General features: G+C 40.3%; 1 protein-coding gene across 2 annotated transcripts in view; it reads right to left on the bottom strand.

Moving 5' to 3' along the window:
- LOC126246795 (GATOR complex protein MIOS) overlaps positions 1-22,905 on the bottom strand; it is a 214,967-nt gene that overhangs the window by 6,575 nt on the left and 185,487 nt on the right. For both annotated transcript variants that reach the window (XM_049948423.1, XM_049948424.1), the window contains one exon: positions 5,994-6,204. In XM_049948423.1, coding sequence (XP_049804380.1) covers positions 5,994-6,204 — 211 coding nt within the window. The remainder of the gene's footprint in view (positions 1-5,993; positions 6,205-22,905) is intronic.

Below are 22,905 nucleotides of genomic sequence, written 5' to 3'. Positions count from 1 at the left end.
CTGGTGGTCTTGCTTTGGGATTTGGATTTGATTGTGGTTACAACGTGGCATTGTTCGGTGAAGTTGTTGGATACTTCAGGGCATGTATAACACTGTGGTTCCAATTAGGCAATGTAAAAGTCATCATCTACAAGGAATAGAAAGAACCAGCATACAAATAGTACTTCCTTCCCTATGTTCATATGTTCAGGAGACCAACGGATTCCAAAACAACAGTAAGTTATCTGCAGCACATCAGGCATCCAACAGAGTTTTCCGGAGAAATTTAGTTGCAGACTAATTGAAGAACAGGGCTCATTGTCACAGGGAAATGACACAGTCCCATATACAGAATGTTTTGGCCCTATGTTGTACATTGAATCCGAGTACAACAAAAGCTGCCAGCTTCTCACACTTGATGATAGGCTTCACAGAAGACAAATACCAAGATCTTTGTTGAAGGATATCACAACAACGAAGGAATTCATCAGGTGGAGCCAGTGCATTGTGGAAATGCAAAAGAAAAAGTCAGACAAAAGTAAACAACTCCTGAATGCGGTCCCTACAGCAGTTGTGGAAGACACCATAAACACACCAAGCAGTAATAGAAGAAATACAGTAGTTCATGGCAGCCAGAACCAAGAGACTGAGTAAGCACAAAAGAGCAGCCATGAATGTCGACCCCATACATCAGGAGATAACAGAGAATATTCAAAAGGTGTACTAGCACCAATCTCTGCCACCAGTAGAAAGCGCCAGGAAGATTGACTCTATCAATCAGACGTATGCTGCAGTCATTGAGTAACAACCCATTTTTTGGGCAATTAAGGTATAACCAATTCCTCTGCCGAGTATAAAGTCCCACAGAAGAACAGACATTTGGAGGACAGAGGACAACACACGGAAATGTTACCTCTGTGGATGCCATAGACATGTATGTTACTGCAGAGAAAGAAAACAAGTATTCAACAACTACTACACTGCCAGACACCAATCACCAAGCAGTTCTACTCACACCTGTCAATGGCAGAGAATTACAATCCACCTGTGGGGCAAATCCTACTGCTGTACCCCGGGTTGAGGTCACTCCCCAACAAGCTGTAGGTGTTCCCTGTCACTGTAAAGAGATACCCCAGCAACTTAATTCAGGAAAACTAAGTGAGAAGACCATATATGGAGGTAAGATGCACAAAATGAAAATCATCCACTGCTGACAGATACCAAGACGTAAGTATATTCATCAATGTCATCACCAACAATAGGCATGTCTGGACGGTAGTCAACTCAGGAGCTTCTTATTCTGCAAAGTCAAATGTTTATTGTCACCCGTTAATGAAGACTATGTTCAGTGATATGAAAATGATTGTGTTAAGAGTCACAATTGAAAAATATGTCCAAGTCACATGAACATGTATTGCAACAGTAACTACCAATGACAGAACACAGCCCTTTGAATTTGTCATTTTAGCAGAACGTCCTCATTATATTATTCTTGGATGGATGGATCTTCTTGCAGTCATCACAAGCATAATAAGACCATGGAAGAACAGAGTACCAGACTGACAAAGCTATTCCCATAAGCACGCTTAAAAAAAGTTGCTCTGAGCTGTTGTTTACCTTCGAAGATGAAGTTATCTGACTGTCATCAACAAGCAAAGTTCCATTTGTCAATCTAGATGTTTAAATAACTGCGAAGCTTTTGTCAGTTGCAAAAAAGCTACTCAATCTGACCAAAGAAATCTACATACCAGCAACAATAATTCATACTGTAGATGGTCACGGAGAACTTTGTATCACTAATCGCCATGAGCAGCTGGAACTCTCACCTAAAGACATGTGCGCAGGAACATCCAAATCAATCCATGATGGGCAGCTCATTGCCATTGATGAAGAATTATGTTCTGCTACCGCTACAGACAAAGCATTGGAGGAAGCTACTATTGAAATGTCAAAATGATTCGGCTTGACTGAGGAACAATGTTAGCAACTGTTAGCCAACCTGACACAATTTCTGGATGCTTTCAAATCCAGAGTGGTTAAGACAGACTAAGCAGCCAATGGTAAAACAACATATCAACAATGAGAATTATCCATCAAATAGCTGCCACCAATAGCTGGGTGTTGACAGCTGAAAAATGGATAAATCGGTAAAAGTGGAGAACATGCTGCAAGGTGACATCGCTGAACCATCAAAGAGTTCTTTGCCTTCTCTTATAGTGCTTGTGAACATGAAGGATGTCACATGGGATTTCTGCATCGACTGACTAAAATCATGAGGAAATATGTCTACCCACTGCTGCACATTGATAACACCCCAGACTGCTTGAAAGGAGCAAAGTATTTCTCAACTATAGACATGCAGACAAGCTATGTCAAATAGAGGTTGACAAGGCTGACCAGGAAAAAACTGTCTTCACAGCTCCTGATGGGTTCTATGAGTTTAAAGTTATGCCATTTGGGCTATGTAATGCTCCACTCATTTTTGAACATATAATGGACAACCTCCTTTGACATCTTAAAAGGACTTCATGTCTTTACTACCTGGATGACAGTGTTATTTTTTCGATGATATCTGAAGAATATCTAAGTGAATCCAGATGACAGACCTTCTCCTGAATCAGAAAAAACACCTCACCAAAAAAATAATAGTCCTGGGGCACGTGGTGAATAGCGATGGAGTTGGTCCTAATCCAGAGACAATAAGAGCAGTACCAGATTTCCCAACTCCTCAGTACTTCGTGATTTGAAAATATTTCTTGGTATGTGCTTGTACTACTAGTGTTTCTTGAAGAACTTTAGTATGAAGGCACATCCCTTGTGAAAACTACTGCAGGGAGACACCAAATTCTCCTGGAACAAGGTGCAAGAAAGTTCATTCCTTGTCCTCAAGGAGGTGCTAACATCTTTTCCAGTCCTAGCACTGTATGATGAGAATACTGATACTGAACTTCACACTTTTGTTGCGGTTATAATGAACTACTCTGCAACCAAGAAAGAGAGGCTTGCAGTTGTTTGGATCATCAACACGTTTGTTTGTCTGTCAAACCATTCATCTTTGTGTTGGACCACGATTCTCTATGCTGGCTGACTAGCCTGAAGGTTCCGTTGGGTCAATTGGCAAGATGAGCACTGAGGCTTCAGGAGTACAAAATCACAGTAATATACCAAAATGGATGCAAACAGGACATCAACTGCCTTTCAACCAATCATTTTGTGGAACAAAGCAGCATGGTAGAAATCTCAGTTATCACTGCATTAAATAACATTGCTGTTAAACAGAGGAAAGATCCAAGCATTGCTGGAGACCATTGAAGCCTTGAAGGAGGAGGAACTGACCAAAGGAGAAATCCAATTAATAAAGGAAACAATGTGTAAGAGAAACTATGATCTGATTGGCAGAAATGTTTCCTCATTATCCCAGCTAATCTACAGCCAGTCATCTTGAAGTTTTCCATGACATTCCAACATTTGGTCACCAGGGATTCATGAAGACTTTGGACAGGATAAGATACAGTTATCACGAGCCAGATGTCCAACAATTCATTGACATTATTTGGGTAATGATAACAACAGAATAATGTGCCACAATTACCTCTGTGGCATCTGATACTGATTCCATTTGCAGCAGCACCATTTCACTAAATTGGAATGGGCATCTTATGAAGGTTCCCTAAGTCGACGAACAGGAATTAATGGATAATAGTCTGCACTAACTCCCTCAACTGCTATGCTATCACCATAGCTGTACTGCCTGCCAAAGCTTCAGATATTACAAGGTTCCTTGGAGAAAACATCATTTTGAAGTATGTAATACCCAATTTGATGATCTCTGATCATGGAAAGGATTCCCAGTCCAGACTAGTCTCAGAGGCACTTTCCATTGCTACGTCACCCACAGGATGATAACTGCCTACCATCCACAGATGAAAGGGCTCACAGAACATATTAATAAGACATTGGTAAATATGCTCTTGATGTATGTTGATGTTGAAATGAGAGATTTGAATATAACTCTTCCTGTTGTGACATTTGCGTATAACACACACAAAATGAGACACTACAGACTTCACAGAGTTCTACCAGCTTCACAATCACAAGGCTAAAATGATAATGGGCGCTGTTCCTGTTTCAAACTGACAATAATCATAACATTTATGTGAAATACATACCTGGGTCAGAGGAGAAAGAGACCTGGCTTGTATATGGACAATGGATGCCCAGGAGAAGGACCAAGCAACAATGACAAGCACCAACCAGTGAGTTACAGCCCTTGAGCCTTGGTATGGCATTTTACACCTGTGTGGAAAGCGGAACTACTACAGAAGTTACTAAAGCACTACTCTGGACTACACTGTACCCTTCAACGCTTGCTGGGCATCACATATGAATTCGAGGATTACACCCCTGCATCATGAAGACAAAAGCACAGAGACATATCCACGTCCTCCATATGAAGGCATATTACAGTCCAGAGGTGCAGATCGATGATAGGAGGTTCGAGGAACCTGAAGACCCATTCGACTACCGCAAAGCTTCCACGAGAGGGGCTGTCTTCGGTACTCATTACAGTGAAGACGACTTGACAACATGACCAGAATTTGAGGATCTGTCATACATAGGATGAATGGGAAGATCAAGATCCATGGTGTTGTAGTCAGCACCAATGAGAATTTCTGAGACATTGAGGTGCTGTTTCTCCAAGAATGGTACAATGCCATGAGCTGTGCTGCATGCAGTGTGGCATAGTGGTTACTGCCACCAGCTGGCATGCTGCGGGTTGCCATTTCAAACCCAACCACCATCATTTATTTGTTATTTAATATATACCATTTCTGGATGTTCTCAAAATTTCTTGTGTTTATAGTGTTTGTATATATTGAAATATTCTGTTTGTAAACAAGTGCATGCTAAAAAGTAATGGTTGCAAATTTCTTATATGAAAACTCTTAAAGGTTTTTAAATAAAACAAACTTTATTAACATTTTCCATCCTTACTCTTCAACTCTACGTAATAGTTTCCAAACACAGTCATCCTGGCAAGAAACACATTTCTCCCAATGAGAGACCAAATTGCTGATACAGTCACTGCAGAACATTTGACTTTGTTGATGGTGCCACAACCTCATCTCTGCTTGCACCACTTTTTTAAAGGTGTTCTTTAATTTATGGAAACAGCTGAAAATCAGATGAGGCCACGTCGGTACTGTGTGCAGGGTGATTGTTGGCATTGAACCTGAGGCATCAGATTGTTCCAAATGTCTCAGCACTCGTGTGTTGTAGTATTGTCATGCTCACTGTGTCGACGAACTCTTCAGATTCACGCTTTCAGTTTTCTGAGAGCCTCACAGTACTTCGCAGAGTTTATGGTGGCATCTTTAGGCACGAATTTCAAATGCACCACACCTTGAACTTCCCAGAAAATTGTAAGCGTGACTAACTGCTGATGGCATGGTCTTGAACTTTTTTGGTGTTGGCGATCATTTGTGGTGGTACTCCATTGATGCTCTCTTGTTTTCAGGCCCAAAATGGTGAACCAGCTTTCATCACCTGTCACAATGTTGTTCAAGAACCACTGGCCCCCACACTCAGGCACGTTTTCTGCAATTAGAAACTCGACTACTGTGCCCTGTTTCTCACACACTAACACAGTTACATTACACACTGCCATTTTGCACCCAAGAATTCGGAGCCCTCTAGTGGCAGAGTTTTGCAGTTTGTATCAGCGATGCATGACATGCAATATGTCAAACAAAACTGAGAGCAGAATAAAAAATTAGGAGGCATTACTTTTCAGCATGCTCTCGTAAAAACAACAGCACTCTCGATCCACGAGATCAGTTCGATTGTGTCTGTATGTTGGTGTTCATAATAAATGTGCTTTCAGTGCTAAGTGCTTTGCATCACTGATGTCAATGGTTTTTGATTTGATCCTGATTGCTGTTATGACATGACAATACATTACCAATTGTTTTGTGTCAATGACAATTTTGTATAAGAATGGCAATCTCACTGACCTTCAGTTTCTGTGCTGTAGTACCCAGACGAGCAAATGGTCCTCTATTTTTATTATGACCCTGCATCTGTGCTGATATGCTCTTGCCACAAAAGTTGCACGAGACAAAAACTTGTTGTGCTGGTGGTTTACTGGGACAGCACGTTCTGAATACAATGTCAAATTGTGCTCTTTGATTCCACAGCTGCCAAGTGTCCAGTAAATCACGGTAACTGCAATACATATATTGAAAACAAATTACTACACAGTTAATTTTAATGCTGCTAATATTTATTTTGACATGAATAAACATTACTGTAGTCAACATCTGAAATATAATCTGACAAAGAAAAAAACACAAAACAGCAAGTAGTAACTAAAAGTAAGTATAATTAAAATAAAAGTTAAGTATGTTGTTACCACAGTCATTGTGAAAAGGAGGAAGAAGGATGAAAGGTTAGATTCTATCTACTCATCAACAATAAAGTTATTAGAGACAGCATTAACTTAGTTCAGGACATGAATTGGCTACTGCATTGTGTGGACACAGCATAAAGATAATGAAATGTATGAGGACAGAATCTGGCGTGCTATCCCTCAGTAGGACATCCAGCAACTATATCAATCAATGCCAATCTGAATAACAGCTTGCATAAGGATCAGAGATGGACAAACGTGTTACTGTCTTGCTCAATTTGTGAAGCTCTATCCCTTGAATAAGTCATCCAATTTTTCTGAAATCAAATCATTTGTTTGTCTGTACAGGTACATCACATCTACCAATTTCTGTCCCATTCAGATAACACCTTTGTTCTGCTTTGTTCTTTTTTTCTTAAAGTGCATTTTCTTTTTGAAATGTTGGTTACACATTGCTTTAGTCTTATTGATAATGGAAGGAATAAAGGTAACAAAACACCATATAGTTGAGGCATGGAGTGGTTGGTAGAAGAGTGAAACTGAAAATGTTGCTGAGCTTTTGAATGAGTCCTCCTTCAGAGCTAGCAGAATACACAGACATACCAACACACACAAACTTGCATGGTTACGTTGCCCTGACACTGCAGTTCACCTGGCACAAGGGCTAATATTGGGTGGAGTGGGCTAGGGGAGAAAAGCGGCTGGGAACAGGAGGGTAGTTGAAGAGAAGGGGTTGATGGTAGACGGTAGCAAGCACATGGAATAGCAATTTGCCATTGTTGAGATCAGCCAGGTGCGAGGTTGAAAAAGAAATGAAAAATAACAACTCCAGATAAATATTATTATCATTATTCATGAATAACAAATAAAAATGAGTACTGAAAAAATTTTGTTCACTTACACAAATAAAAACATTTATTCATCATCTGTGGAAAAAAAGTTATGAATAAAAGGTAAATTTAAAATGCAAAGGGATTAATTATGGGCCAGAGATTTTCTCCACTCAGGGACTGGGTGTTGTGTTGTCATTGTCATCATCATCATCATCATCATCATCATCATCATCATCATCATCTCTCCCCATCGATGCGCAAGCTGCCGAAGTGGCGTCAACTCAAAAGACTTGCACCAGGCGACAAGTCTACCCGACAGGAGGCCTTAGCCACATGACATTTCATTTTTCACTTCCTTGAAAGTTCACATATTTTCTTTCAGTAATGTCATATGTAGTAACATTCAGGGGTAACTCATATTTAAGAAAGAAGGTCTTCATTGCTCAAAAATTGCTGTAAGAGTAATAATTGGCGCACACCCACAATGTCTTGCAGACATCTGTTTACAGAGTTTGGCATTCTGACTACTGATCCACAGTATATTTATTCTCCCATGAAGTTTGTTGAAAACAATCCACTGCAGTTCAAATTTGTTGAAAATAATACACTGCAGTTCAAAAGAAACGATGATGTACCAGAAGGAAAAAAGAATTCAGCTCCAGCTGCCAGTGTGTTGCAATATTAAGAGCTCTTATGTACTTTACGTCCCTCATGAAATTTTTACATCCCAAAGCGCTATGTAACTGCACAAACCTAGGTCTGGACCACAAAATTACTCCTCCTTGTAACACAAGCTAACTCAGAAGGAAAAATCACCATCTTGCATTAATATTCTCTAGCTATATGTACACATCAAAACAAAAATGAATAAATCTATGCAACTGGAGAATTATTATGAAATGAAGTTAAACAACTTAATCATGCCAATCATGTTGAAGAATAGAACATCTCCTGAAAACATAATTCACTTTACCATTGTTAGCTTTAAAATAAATACACAAAAAAGGAAAAAACACAACTGTGTTAGTGATTAAATATCACTATGCTACTTATTTAATTATATATTAACTTGTTTCATTCATTTACACTACATTTTTGAATCACAACACAAAAACATTCAAATCAAAATGATCTCTGGCATGTGCTACAGGTTAGAAAATGGACACTCTGACATAATGAACAAAGCATGTCAATAATGCGAAGACGGTGCTTCACAAACATCTTACTAACTCCATTGTATACACTCAGGCACTAGGGGACTGCAGTGGGTCTGAGTGACTGACAAACATCCTGTTCATGAAGAAGTTTAAAACTGTATTTTCAGAAGGTCATAACTGAGTACTACCAGTATTATGTCCCAAATTTTCATGCAAGATCAATTGCTGGGGCTGATATCTTGCGAGTGTGCTTTTTTCCTCCTTAAGATATGAGGACAAGTTGGTGACGTTTCCTTATCAGAGTTGGTCCAAAAAACATTTAATTATTTTGGATATCCACAGCATTCCACAAAGCATCACATTTCTGAAGTTTTGTGATGCGCTATGGCTAATGTCACCTTAGGAACCCTTAGATTTTAAGTCTGTTGATAGTATCATTACCAACCACTACTGAGTTCATACTTTAATCATTGAGTTTGTAGCATCAAAAACACAAGAGAATTGCTTGACTATTTAAACATATGAAATAGGATTAGCAGTATTAGTACAGCTGAAGGAGGTGTTGGAGATTAGTCTCAATTGGCTAAATTCTCATCTTTGTCTAGGTATGCAGACTACTCTCAAATGTTCGCAAGAGAGGGAGCAGAGGAACCACTGGCAAGTGCAGAGTTAATTTGATATGGCCGTGTAGGGAGAGTAGCTGCTAACTTAACTTTGCAAATCCCCCCCACTGTGAGAGGTGAAAGAAGTGATAAGAGACATAAAAACTGATAGGATCAATAGGGGATCAAACCTATGGGTAATCTGAAACTTTTCTGAGCCTAAGAGGCACACTACATTATAAAGCATTAACAAATTACTAATCAAATACAAACTGCACTCAGCCACATGAACAAACACTGGTTACATATGACACGACACATTTCTGTTTGAGAAGTATTCAAAGAAAATGTGGTGATATTCTACATCACAGGTGGGCAACCAGCTCACGATTGGTTTCAATCTGGCCTGGAGGAGGAATTACAGGTGAACATAAAATGAATGTTCTCTCAAAAACATGTGTTTTGAACCTTAAATTGTTGGCGTGGCTTGGCTTGTCAGGGAAGAAGTACCATTCATATTGGTGTGTTACTCCATAAATATTAAAGTCGTAGACTTCATAGTTTTGACTTCAGCAGTACAAGCAGTGCTCTCGCATCATGCCGGCTGTTGTGACCGAGCAGTTCTAGGCGCATCAGTCTGGAACTGCGCTACTGCTACGGTTGCAGGTTCGAATCCTGCCTCGGATGTGTGTGTGCTGTCCTTAGGTTAGTTAGGTTTAAGTAGTTCTAAGTCTAGGGGACTGATGACCTCAGATGTTAAGTCCCATAGTGCTCATAGCCATTTGAACCATTTGACTCATCATGACGAGAGGGCCCACAAGCTTAAGGAATTATGCAAATTTGGTCCACGGGTCACCAAAGGTTGCCCATGCTTCTACATTACTCATCTTTTAAGTAACAAATATAAATTAACAAATAATTCTTTATACTTGCAGAGAGCAATAATTCCTTTATCTATGTATAATTTATTTGCGAACAAATTTGTTAAAATTATCTATGTATTCCATTATTATCTATAAAGAAATTTATTTGAATAATGACTATTTCTGAGGCAGAAGAAGTTGTGAGTGGCGCACAATCACTTAGGAGAGTAAACTGAAAGAGGGAAATAGAACAGGGGAAGAGGGAGACTATGGAGATGACGCTGAGAATGCAGAAGGAGTAGATGATGGGGGATTTTCTCTCAGCTTAAGAGCATCACCCACATCTGTGTGGCCTTGGTCAAATTATTGACACCATTTCACTATAGTTTGACACATCTACATACTACCAGGGAAAAAAAAATCATGTGACATTGTTGGCCGGGAGGTCCCATCCGGGGAAGTTCAGCCACTGGGTTGCAAGTCTTACTTCAGTTGATGCCACATTGGGTGACTTGCGCATCAGTGATGATGATGATGAAGGACAATGAGGAAAAAACAACACACAGTCCACAAGTGGAGAAAATCTCCAATCTGGCCGGAACTCGAACCCGGGGCCACTGAGTACAATCACACGTATTGGCCATAAGAATAGTACTGTTTTGCATACTTCATCTTTGGGGAATGTTTCCAGGTGCAGTGCCAGTTCCATTGCACACTGTGATACACTTGCTATCCATTCTGCAGCAGACCTGACAATGCACCACTCTTGATAAGCTGTGGTCTTAGTGAGGAATAACATGTGTTACTTACTTTCTAAAGTTCCTATGTATGTATGTATTCTAAAAGCTTAGCTGTGTTGATGGTCTTGTTTTTGTATCTGTCGACCACTCAATACCACAATTACATGGTGAGTTGTTACTTCTGTTCTGCGTCTTGTGTTTCTCTGTTCTTCTCTATCCAAGTAATAAAACTTGTTCACCCCAAACTCTATTAACTTTATTACAGTCTGTCCAACAGGCTATAGATCCAGTAAAAACTGTTTACTAACTAGGATAATGTTTAATTTTCTTTAAGTCAATCAAGTCTTTGAAGAGAATTCAATTACATTGACAGTTTGCACTTTGAAAGTGAAAATGCAAAAGATGGATCAATCAAAGTGTTTCAGTATCCATAAATGTGACAGAAGTAATTCTCAATCATGGAAATATCAAATGGAAACTATCTTTCGTGCTGAGAAATTCCTGGACATTGTAGTCGGAAGTTAAGTGAGGCCAGTTAAGGTTTAATGCAGTGTTAACATTAAGGTCATTAGAGATGGTGCAGAGGCTCAGAATATTTCAAAGTTGCAGAAGGAAATCCGTTGTGCCCTTTCCAATGAAGCACCCTGGCATTTGACTGGAGGGATTCAGGGAAATCACAGAAAACCTAAATCTGGATGGCCGAATGCAGATTTGAACAATCATCCACCCAAATTCGAATCCAGTTTGCTAAACACTGCACCACCTTGCTTAGTATGGGATGAGATTAACATAAAAAGAATGCTTTCTATTCCCCCTGGTGTAGAATTTACACAGCTGCAAACTGTTATGTCATGATGGGCTACAGCAACAGGTATATGTAAATGAGGCAGGTCAGTCTCTGTCCCAAATCACATAAGTATTCTGTATATTTGTTCGAAAGTATATCATTTCAGTTTTGCATGTTATCAGTCGAGCATAATATGTATGGTCAGTATTTATGAGAGCCTTAGATTTGACCTTAAGTCAAGAACTGTTAAAAAAGATATGACTTTATGTTGATGACACACTCATTATCTCCAAGGATTAGATAGATCACCTCTTAGTAAAGGAGGAGATATATGCTAAGTTTAGACAAAAAACCAGTATGGTAACTGGTAAGAAGGCAGTTAACTTTTTGGGTCATATTATGGATCAACAAGATTATAACCAGACCCACAGCATGTGAATCCCATAGACAAATGTCCCTGTCCAAAAACGAAGAAGCAACTAAAGTCATTTTTAAGTTTGGTCAACTTTTTAGGATGTTTCTGGGAAATACAAATATAAATGATCCTAAAATTACATACTTCTTAAAAAGAAAGTCAATGTGGAGACTGAGTGACAAAGAATGTGCAACAGTTGATAGAACCACAAAAGGCTTAACGAACACCAAATTATTATACTATGCAAACTTCAAAGAAATGTTTAAGCTATCTAAGGCTATTTCGAACCATAGAATTGACTGTGAAGTGTTTCAGGGAGATGTATCTGACGAATCAGGTAACCATTGTAGTTTTGGCATAAGGGTTCTGAATAAAAACGAAAGGAATTATATGGCAATGGAGAAGGGAACATCAATGGACGTGTGGATCTTCAAGAGATTTAGATACTTACTAGCTGGTAACAAAACTACAGTATACACTGACCATCGAATGTTGTCATTTCTTATGTATAGCTAAACCACTGACTTATGACTTGGGTCTTATACCTTGAGTAGTTTCACACATAAGTCAATAATATAGAGGGCCCATTGTGTTATCCAGGTTACCTTTAGGCTTCAGTAATACACATTCAGTCATAGATTCAAGAACTAGATTTACGACATATTGCTTGAAAATACGAGAACATAATCGAGGTGTGACGGTTACAAAGGAGCAAGGGCTTGATCAGGATTTTAGTAGGATTATCACCTGTCTTAAATTGTTAAAGGCAGATTAAAACAGAAAATAGTTATTATGTAACAATATTTTACACTGAAGATGCAGGGAAAACAGTACAGACTGGAGAACATGCATACCTAGTCATGCTATGATAACACGTATAGAATATATTCAACAAGGTTATGGCTATTATGGTGTCAGAATGTGTATACAGCATATGTTTAGGCATCATATGTTGTCAGTCCATAGAACTTCTTAACCCATCCAAACCACGCACTCCCACTTTTGACCTCTGTCCTAGGATCCACAAACCCGATCATCCTGGCAGTCATATAGTTGCTGGCTTCAAAGCACCCAAAAAACGTATATCTGCCTTAGTTGATCAGCACCTACAACCTACAGTACAAAGACTTCTCTCCTATTTTAAAGACACCAACGATTTCCTAGATCCTCTGAAATCCATGCCCGTCCCACTCCCACCACTCCCCCTTACTTGCCACCATTGATGCCACCTCCCTCTATACCAACACCCCCACACACATGGTCTGCCTGCTGCTGCACATTTCCTCAGTCACCACACACCTGATTCGAAACCTATCACATCCTCCCCACTCACCTTAATCAACTTTCTACTTACCAACAACTACCTCACCAGTGAGGGGCAGCATAAAAACAGATCGGGGTACAGGCTTGGAAACAACGATGGCTCCTTCCTATGCCAACCTTTCCATGGGTCGCTCGGAGGGGGCTCCCCTCAGATCCATAGGCCTTCAGCCCTTGGTTTGGTTATATACATTGATGACATCTTTGCCATATGAACTCATGGTGAGGCTGACCTGTTACAATTCCTGAAAGCTTTAAATACCTTCTCTCAATTAATTTCACATGGTCCTATTCCAAATCCCATGCCATTTTCCTTGATGTTGATATTTTCCTCACTGAAGGGCAACTCCACACTTCTGTCCACATTAAACGTACTAAGAAATAACAGCACTTACATTTTGACCGTTGTCATCCATTCCATGTGAATCGTTCCCTGCCATACAGACTTGGCATTGAAGGCAAACATATTTGTTCAGATGCAGACTCTATACAGCAGTGCACCACCATTCTCACCTCAGCCTTCACTGGACATAATTATGCCACCAGCCACGTCCAAAAGCAGGTTTCCTGGGTCATCACATCCAATCCTAAAACTACTGATCCCTCCAAAAAACAATTTCAGAGCACATCATTTGTCACTCAGTATTATCGTGGTCTTGAATGTATTAATCAGCTACTTCGACAAGACTGTAACTTCCTAAAATCATGCCTTGAAATCAGATCCATTCTGTTGAAATTTTGCCTATCACATCTAGAATAGCTTTCCATCGTCCTCCTGATCTCTGCAGTACCCTTGTCAGACCCTATGCTCCTTCTGCACCCATCTCCCTACCCTATGGCTCCTACCTGTGTGACCATCCCCACTGCAAGACTTGCCCTATCCACACTCCTACCAGCACCTATACCAGCCCCGTAAATGGCAAAACATATACTACCAAAGGGAGAGCCACCTGTGAAATGACACATCACATACTAGCTGTTATGTAAACACTATTTGGCATTTTACATCAGCATGACCACCACTAAGTTAACAGTTAGGATGAATGGGCACAGGCATAGGGTGTATACCAGCAACACACAATATCATGTAACGGAGCATGCTTTACAATATGACATTCGTGACCTTGGTGTTTGTTTCACCACACATGGCATTTGGTTTCTTCTCCCAAACACCAGAACCCTGCAGGTGGAAATTAGTGTTACAACATGTCCTTGGTTCTCATCACCCACCTTGTCTTAATTTCCATTGATTTCTTCTATCTCAGCATTTCTTCACAGTAACTAGTCCTTCAAAACTTCCTGGCAGATTAAAACTGTGTGCCGGACTGAGACTCGAACTCAGGACCTTTGCCTTTCGCGGGCAAGCGCTTGCACTTGCCCGCGAAAGGCAGAGGTCCGAAGTTCGAGTCTTGGTCCGGCACACAGTTTTAATCTGCCAGGAAGTTTCATATCAGCGCACACTCCACTGTAGAGTGAAAATTTCATTCTAGAAACAACCCCCAGGCTGTGGCTAAGCCATGTCTCCGCAATATCCTTTCTTTCAGGAGTGCTAGTTCTGCAAGGTTCGCAGAAGAGCTTCTGTAAAGTTTGGAAGGTAGGAGACGAGGTACTGGCGGAATTGAAGCTGTGAGGACGGGGTGTGAGTCGTGCTTGGGTAGCTCAGTCGGTAGAGCACTTGCCCGCGAAAGGCAAAGGTCCCGAGTTCGAGTCTCGGTCCGGCACACAGTTTTAATCTGCCAGGAAGTTTCATATCAGCGCACACTCCGCTGTAGAGTGAAAATTTCATTCTAGTAACTAGCCCTTTCTTCATTCCATTTTAGTTTTCCACATCTTTTATTTTCTAACTTGTCTATTTTTGACACCCTCCCACCTCTGGTACATACAATGCCCTTAGCGTTTCATTCTTATTAACTCGTGCAAAATGCTTTTGCAGTAATCTCTGTCTAGCATATTACCCTGTCTTCCACCTTTAAGATCTCAGGTTTTCAAATCTGGTCCAGTGCAGGCCCCAACAATCAGTCTTTCCTTCTCATTCCATCTGGTAAATCTCCCTTGACCCGTGATTCTGGGTGTTTTTCAAAATGTACCCCTTTTCCTAAACCTCTGAAGCCTTTTTCCTCCACCCCTCTTCCTTCCCCTCCAACCCTTCTGCCAGACAAGGAGCCCATGGCTCCAAAAGCTTGCAAAAGTACAACTTGCTTTTATGTATTTGTTTTCCTGTCGCTGCTTGGTGACTAGATTTTTTTATCTATCCAAAGACATTAGTTCAAAGGAGGTGTATTTTTGGACTTGGTAACAGCTATATTGACTCTGTGTGCAAAGAATGGATTTAAAGAATGTAATGAGATGACAGTGAGGCCTTGTTTTCAATTGAGCAATAAAGCCATAGCACAGACTTCTTCCTAGAGTTCTAAAGGTTTTCCAGTTATTGCAAGGACCATGGGATATGTTAGCCATTCCAGGAATCCACATCTAAGGTTAATAAAGACCTGTACAATGTATCACAGGTAAGAAACTATCATAGTAATAGAGGTGCCTGGTACATATCCCATACTAAGTAGATATGAAGGGTAAGTGATTTTATTTTCATCAGTTACATAAATGAACTAAAAAACGAGTATCATACATGTAAATAAACTAAAATACACTGTAATAACTGATGTGCATAAGTGATAAGGGAAGAAACATAATTCCATAGAGTATAGCTGTGAAGGCAGAGCCGGCCGAAGTGGCCGTGCGGTTCTGGCGCTGCAGTCTGCAACCGCGAGGCCGCTACGGTCGCAGGTTCGAATCCTGCCTCGGGCATGGATGTGTGTGATGTCCTTAGGTTAGTTAGGTTTAAGTAGTTTTAAGTTCTAGGGGACTAATGACCTCAGAAGTTGAGTCCCATTGTGCTCAGAGCCATTTGAACCATTTGAACCATTTTGAAGGCAGAGCAAAATGACAATCAGAGTACTTAAGTACCTAATAACCATGCAATATAATGTCCATCATTAAGTAGGTAGCAGTGTGAGAGCAATGGGAGCAACTAAGTAGTATACACATATTAGACATATGTACCTTGAGTGTTTCTTTTTGGAGTACTTGTGAGGATACATGTGAGTCAAGCTACAAAAGAACAATAGTTGCAAATTAATACAATATTTGTCACAGCCCTTGGGTGGAAAAGTTTTGCTACTTGAAGTGGATATGTTCTCTAATGCATGTATGTAGTACCTAGGGCTATCTGGACACAGAGACCCTGGGCTGGCCCAAGCGTAAAGTAGTGAGGCCATCCAGGCATTCTGCTCCTTTAGGGCAGGTAGTAATATGTATTGGCACAGATAGCGTCGTATAAGAATGGTTCAGATTGGAGAATTTCCTATTCGTTACAACTGAACAAGCATTCAGCAGGTAAAACCAGGGACGAGAAGGTGTAAAATGAACAGTCTTCTAAAAGACAAAATTGGAAAAAGTTATACAAGACAAAAGGATCGAGGCGTGTGTTAATACGAATTTCATTTATACATATATTGAAAAAGAAATGCATTTCAAAGCTCTCAAAGAAATGATGAAGGGATATGCAAGAACAGATGAAGAATCAAACAACTGTACTTATTCACAACAACTGAACTGTTAGACAATGCTATCTGGCATAGAATCATGATATAATAGTTATGATAACAAATGCATATTTGTTATGGACAAGATATTAAATTTTCTCTCCGGTATTGGGTAATAAGGTAGAAGTTTTAACTCCATGATTGTTGAACTTATTAAATAATGTACCAAACTGAGAGAATTATATAATATTATAATTTCATGAATCTTCATAACAAAAATAAGTGAAGCAGTAATTGTTTGCCAGAGAGCAGCAAGTCGATGGAGCAAAATAATCACTGGAAATGCCTGTCATACAGTATCCTGAATAATCTAGTCCCTAAACAGCAATTACAAATTTCATTACAAGAAACTGTGTAGATTAAGTTCAGATAATTACATACTGACAGTATAATTTCTACTTATGTCTTAAGTACATGATAGTGGACTGAAGAAGCAGGCAGTTAATTAGATCTTGAATTTATTCTCGGTCAAGTCATGAACCAGAAGTAATATATATAGCGAATAAAGGGAAAATGAATGCAAATAGCCACATACTATATTATATACATAAATGCATCATAAGCACCAGTTCTAAGCAGCCTTAAGGCTTTGAACATAAAATCTGGATGTCAAACAGAATTTTATTACTTACCTTACCTGTAATATGATACATTATTATTGTCACATAGAAGAAGGTGTAATTAGGTGAATGGCGAACACTAACTTCACTTAACGAAGGTTTATTCAGCACTTGCACATACAAGAGTGTGGAGTGAACTGCCTCCGGCCAGAACACATGCAGTATACATACAGCTACAGAACATTCCAGTACAATGATTCTTGACATTTGTGGATACTTCTAGAATGTACTCGAACCGAATATAGAAATTAAAATTGTACAGTCCAGGTGAGTTTTGAACTCACAACCCTTGATGCAACAGTTTAGTATCATAACCACTACACCATGGTGCTACTCAGCTTCTTCTGTGACATTGCTCCCTGCTTAAGAGAACAGCATCTTTGTCTCCAGGAACGAGTCATCGGTCCTGCATACTTCGACTCCTGATACTGATTCTTGCTCTGGCGGTGATCTCCTTAGAACTTCTTTTGATGCTACGCTCTTCGTCACCTTTCCACTTGTTGTCTGTCGCTGGAGCTTCGAAGTTACCCTGGGTTGCAGGATCCTTATAGAGCTTCATGCGAAGGACATGGACCATATCTCTGATCTTCCATCGTCTTGTGTTGGGGTCGAAATATTCAACTTCATAAGTAACATCAGACAACTGTCTTACAATCTTATAAGGTCCAAAGTAGCACCTGAGGAGCTTCCGAACAAGACTGTAGATCCAGACGAGGTCACCAGGCTTGCAGACAACAGGGCGGTGGCTCGCGTCATACCTTCAGCGATGGTTTTCTTGAGCCTGCAGTGTGCGGAGTCGAACTAACTGCCGAGCTTTCTCAGCTCTGGTTAATACCTGGCAGATGCAGTTGTCGTCCACGTCATCAGGATGTAACAGAAACACAGTGTCCATCATCGTCGTCGCCTCATGCCCATGCACCAGGAAAAATGGCGTAAATCCTGTGGTGTTTGGCAGTGTTGTAGGCAAACGTCATGAAAGGTAGCACCTCATCCCAGTTGCTCGGCTCAACATTAACGATCATTGATTGCATGTCGGCCAAGCTCTTATTAAGACGTTCAGTAAGCCCGTTAGTTTGTGGATGGTAGGCAGTCGTCATGTGATAAGTAACGTTGCACCGATGGTTTATCTCTGCCACAAGATTTGATTGAAAAACTTTCCCTCAATCTGTAATTAATGACCTTGGAGCACCATGTTTTAATACAATGTCTTCCACAATGAATTTGGCTACCTCGGATGCCTCGGCTGTTTTCACGGCTTTTGTAATGGCACAGTGTATCAGACTATCAGTGCAAACAGTCACTAGCAGACGTTGGAAGTTGTCCGAGGAGGTCAATCCTAGAATGCTGGAAAGGCGTTTCAGCTGGTGAAATTGGTATGAATCAGCCAGGTGGTTTCTGAGGAACTGTCTTTCTCTTCTGACACTCTCGACAGTGCGACACATAGTGACGGACACTTCTAAATAACCCTGGCGAAAATAATCTCTCGTGGATTCTATCATATGTCTTAATAAATCCTAAATGTCTGGCTTCACGTGTGTCATGGAATTTCTGTAGAACATCTAAGTGTATGTGTATAGGAATCACCGGTAGCCACCTCTTTCCAAATGGATCAAGTTTTTCTTGCAAAGTAATCCATTAACTACCTTAAATTGTCCTTTCACATCCTCTGACTGATTTAAGGCAAGCATAATTTGCGCGTCCTTCTTCTGCTCAGCAGAGAGATCCTGGAGTGCAGCGAGACAGTCACTATCTTCATCAAAGTCTTGATGGTCTTGCATAGGGTTTCTCGAGAGACAGTTGGCATCTTGGTGTTTTCTTCCATTTTTGTACACTATGGTAATGTCATACTCTTGAAGACATAGTGCCCACCTGTCGAGTCGTCCTGTTGGATCCTTAAGACCTGTCAACAAACAAAGTGAATGATGGCCTGTAACAACTGTGAATGGCCTTCCATAGAGATACTGTTGAAATTTGCACATGGCCCAGATCACAGCAAAGCATTCTCTTTCTGTAGTTGAGTAGTTTCTCTCGGCTTTTGTAGGTGTCCTAGAAGCATAGGCTGTAACCTTCTCTTTTCCATCCGAAATTTGCACGAGAACAGCACTGATCCCATACCTGCTGGCATCTGTGTGCAGTTCTGTAGGTGCTTTCTCAACATACAGGCCAAGTACAGGGTCAGTCATCAGAGCTTTTCGCAGCACATCGAAAGAATTTTGTTGAGCACCATCCCAAATAAATTTAGCTTCGGCTTTTAGCAACTCTTGGAGTGGCCTGGCTTTGATATAAGTCTTTGATAAAACAACGGTAATAAGAACATAATACGAGGAAGCTTCTCACATCTCTAAACTTTTAGGAATAGGAAATTCTGTTATAGACCTCACCTTTTCTGGGTCTAGCCGCACACCTTCGTCTGACACAAGGTGTCCAAGTATTTTGATTTCTTTTGCTCCAAAGATACACTTTCTTGGATTAAGTTTCAGTCCTCCTTGTTGGAAACACTTAAGAACGGCCCTCAGTCTTTTTATATTTTCATCAAATGTCTCTGAGAACACTATAATGTCATCTAAATAACAAAGACACATCGTCCACTTCAGCTGACTTAGAAGATTATCATCTATTCAAAAGTTGCTGGTGCATTACACAAACCAAACAGCATTACCTTTAACTCATACAGGCCCTCAGGGGTGATGAATGCAGTTTTCTCATGATCAGCCTCATCTACTTCGATTTGCCAGTATCCTGGGTATACTTCGATTTGCCAGTATCCTGAGTACATGTCCATGGTTGAGAAAAACTTAGCCCCCTTCAGACAATCCAGTGTATCGTCAATTCGTGGAAGAGGGTAAATGTCATTTTTAGTTATCTTATTAAGCTTCCTGTAATCAACACAAAAGCGCCAACTGCCATCCTTCTTCCTGACCACAGTATCTCATCTCGTCTAGTGTAATCTTCGAGTGACCACCATCTATAACTGCCTGAGAAGCTTTCAAAAAGCCCCATCCGAGAATGACATCATGACTACACTCTTGCAAGACGATGAATTCTAAGGGCTGTGTATGGCCACTTATACCCACACGAATGGTACATCTTCCTGTAGGTTTTACATATTTCCCAATAGCCACATTCAGCAGAGACGTGTTGCTATCAATGAATATGGTTTTCTGCAACTGGCGACGGTACTTCTCTGAAATGACTGAATATGATGCTCCAGAGTCCACAAGAGCTTGGGCTGGTTGGCCATCCATGAGGATATCGACATAGTTTCCTATCATTTTTGTAGTGATCAACGGTGGAGGATTTTTCTCTTCGGCGGCCTCACCTCCAAGGAAGGTCGCACCCTTTAGTTTTCCAGGTTGCGGCGGCTAGGTGATTGGCTGGAGCTTCTACACGGCGATGGAGACCTTGATCGGCGTGTTGGGGAGTGTCCTCTCCAGCAGCTAGCTTGGGGCAATGGTGACCTATGTCGTCCTGCACTCACACCTTCTTGTCCATCTTTGTCATCCTGGAGTTGGCGTCAGATAAGATGTGTTTAAGTTGTACAAAAGTGTGTTTGGAGAGTTCATAGTGCTAAAAGACAGATGACTCTGATGCCTGGGCTCAAAGAGTTATCATCTCAACTGTAAGAAGAGTCTAGTAATCAAGTAAAATCAATTAATTCTGGAGTCACTTAACTTGCCATTGGGGAATGTAATTTTTACAAATGAAACTTTCATGAATTATTAAGTTAAAATTTCCATTGAGTGATGCCAGCAAAACATTGACATATGTTTTTGTAATTACACTGTTAATATTATTGCAGGCTTTGTACTGATTTTGTGTATGTGCTTTATCTGTTTCACATAAATCATGAGAGATGACAATGTGTTCCAGCCAGCTATGGGCATCGCTACATCAGATGCAGTTGAGTGATATTGCAGTCTAACCAGCAACCAGAGAACTCCTTTAAAGTTGGGAGACACTGCCGTGCTATCACTTTGATTACATTTGAAATAAAATGAAATGTAAAAATGTTGTTAATAATGTTGCAACTGAGCTTGCCAGCAGATCATTAAAAAGTTCTTCTCTGTATGAAATCTTCATCCTATGACTAGCAGTGATTGGAGATGGTTATGAAGAGAAGTAACACAGAGATTTGAAGCAGTGAGTAGGTATAATGAGAAAATTATTATTTAGTTTCAAAAGACTTTGTAAGTTAATATTCACAAGGCAGGCGGACAGTTTGAAGTATTAAACAAAGATTCTCTTAGGAAACCTTACACGAAATACAGACATTTACACACGCGAGTTGATATGAGCACGAAGCATAAAACAATATCTCTGAATACTGAGTTTTGCTTTTGTGTGTGTAACCTGTTACATGGTTTCGGATATTTGTCTAGCCAGAAAGGTTTCAGTGACATGTGGGAGGAATCTTTGGATTCAGCACCAGTAACCATATACAAGCATTTCATGTTTTGTCACGTAATAATATATATTCCTACAAAATCAGTGCTCAGAGTTTTTGTGTTGCTACTTTGATGAGACTTCCATAAAAGATACTGCTCACACATTCCTGATTTTGTAAATCCAAGTGTTTACATTCCGCGCTGACCAGTTGCAGCTGTAGCGGCGCATCGAAAGCTAAGTACTAATTAATTGTTTGTGTATAGTAGTTTATTTAGGAACTTTAGTAGTCTTCAACCAGTGTTCTTGGTGTTTTCCGGTGAAATAACTTCAGAAGAAATTTTTGCGAACTACTTTCAGTTTCGTTACTGTCATTAGACGTTTGATTTTCTTTCTGTGTTAGTATTTTGTTATATTCTCATTTGTTGTTGATTAATACTGTCAATAATAGTAGTTAATTCCCTTGTAGAGCAAGTTTGTGATTATTGTAGTCAGTTTTTAACATCTTCTTACTGTAGTAGCGGAACTTAGATAAAGTTGTTTTCTTGTTTCAATAATTGTAAAATTTTAACATGAGTGAGAAGTGTGGGCTTTGCCGTAGGTTCGTGAGCAGTGGATTGCGGTGTGAGACTTGTTCGAAGTATTTTCACTGGGGGGAATGCGGTGGGGAAGCCAGTGGGCATTCTGGTGAGATCCTCTCCTGGAACTGCAGGTTATGTAGCAAGAGTAAGTTGATAGAGGAGCAGGAGTGTAAGATCTGTGCCCTTCAGGTGCAGTTGAAAAACGCACAGGTGGAGCTAGATAGGATGAGGAGGGAGAAGGGGGTTGGGGAATGGGAGCTGGCTGTTGGCAAGAGATCTGCTAGGAGAAGGAGATTTTCAGATAGTTTTACTATTGGTGTTTGTAATAGATATGACCAACTGTCAGAGTCTAGTGGAGAGGAATCTCTAGTAGCTGTAGATGTAGGAAGTATGCAGCAGACCTCAGCAGTTACGGTGGCTAGGACAGTTTCAAAGTCTAAGAGAAAGAAGAAGGTTCTGCTGTTAGGTAGTTCTCATGGTAGAGGTGTAGGCCAGCAGTTGCAGGAAGTTTTGGGGAGTGAGTACCAGGTCACCAGCATTGTGAAGCCTAATGCAGGATTGACTCAGGTGACTTTTAACATAGGGGGGTTATGTAGGGATTTTACTAAAGAGGA

This window comes from Schistocerca nitens, chromosome 1 (assembly GCF_023898315.1).
Source record: "Schistocerca nitens isolate TAMUIC-IGC-003100 chromosome 1, iqSchNite1.1, whole genome shotgun sequence".
NCBI classification, from domain to species: domain Eukaryota; kingdom Metazoa; phylum Arthropoda; class Insecta; order Orthoptera; family Acrididae; genus Schistocerca; species Schistocerca nitens.
The sequence above is the reverse complement of the archived record's forward strand: the minus strand, read 5'-3'. Positions and strand labels throughout refer to the sequence as shown.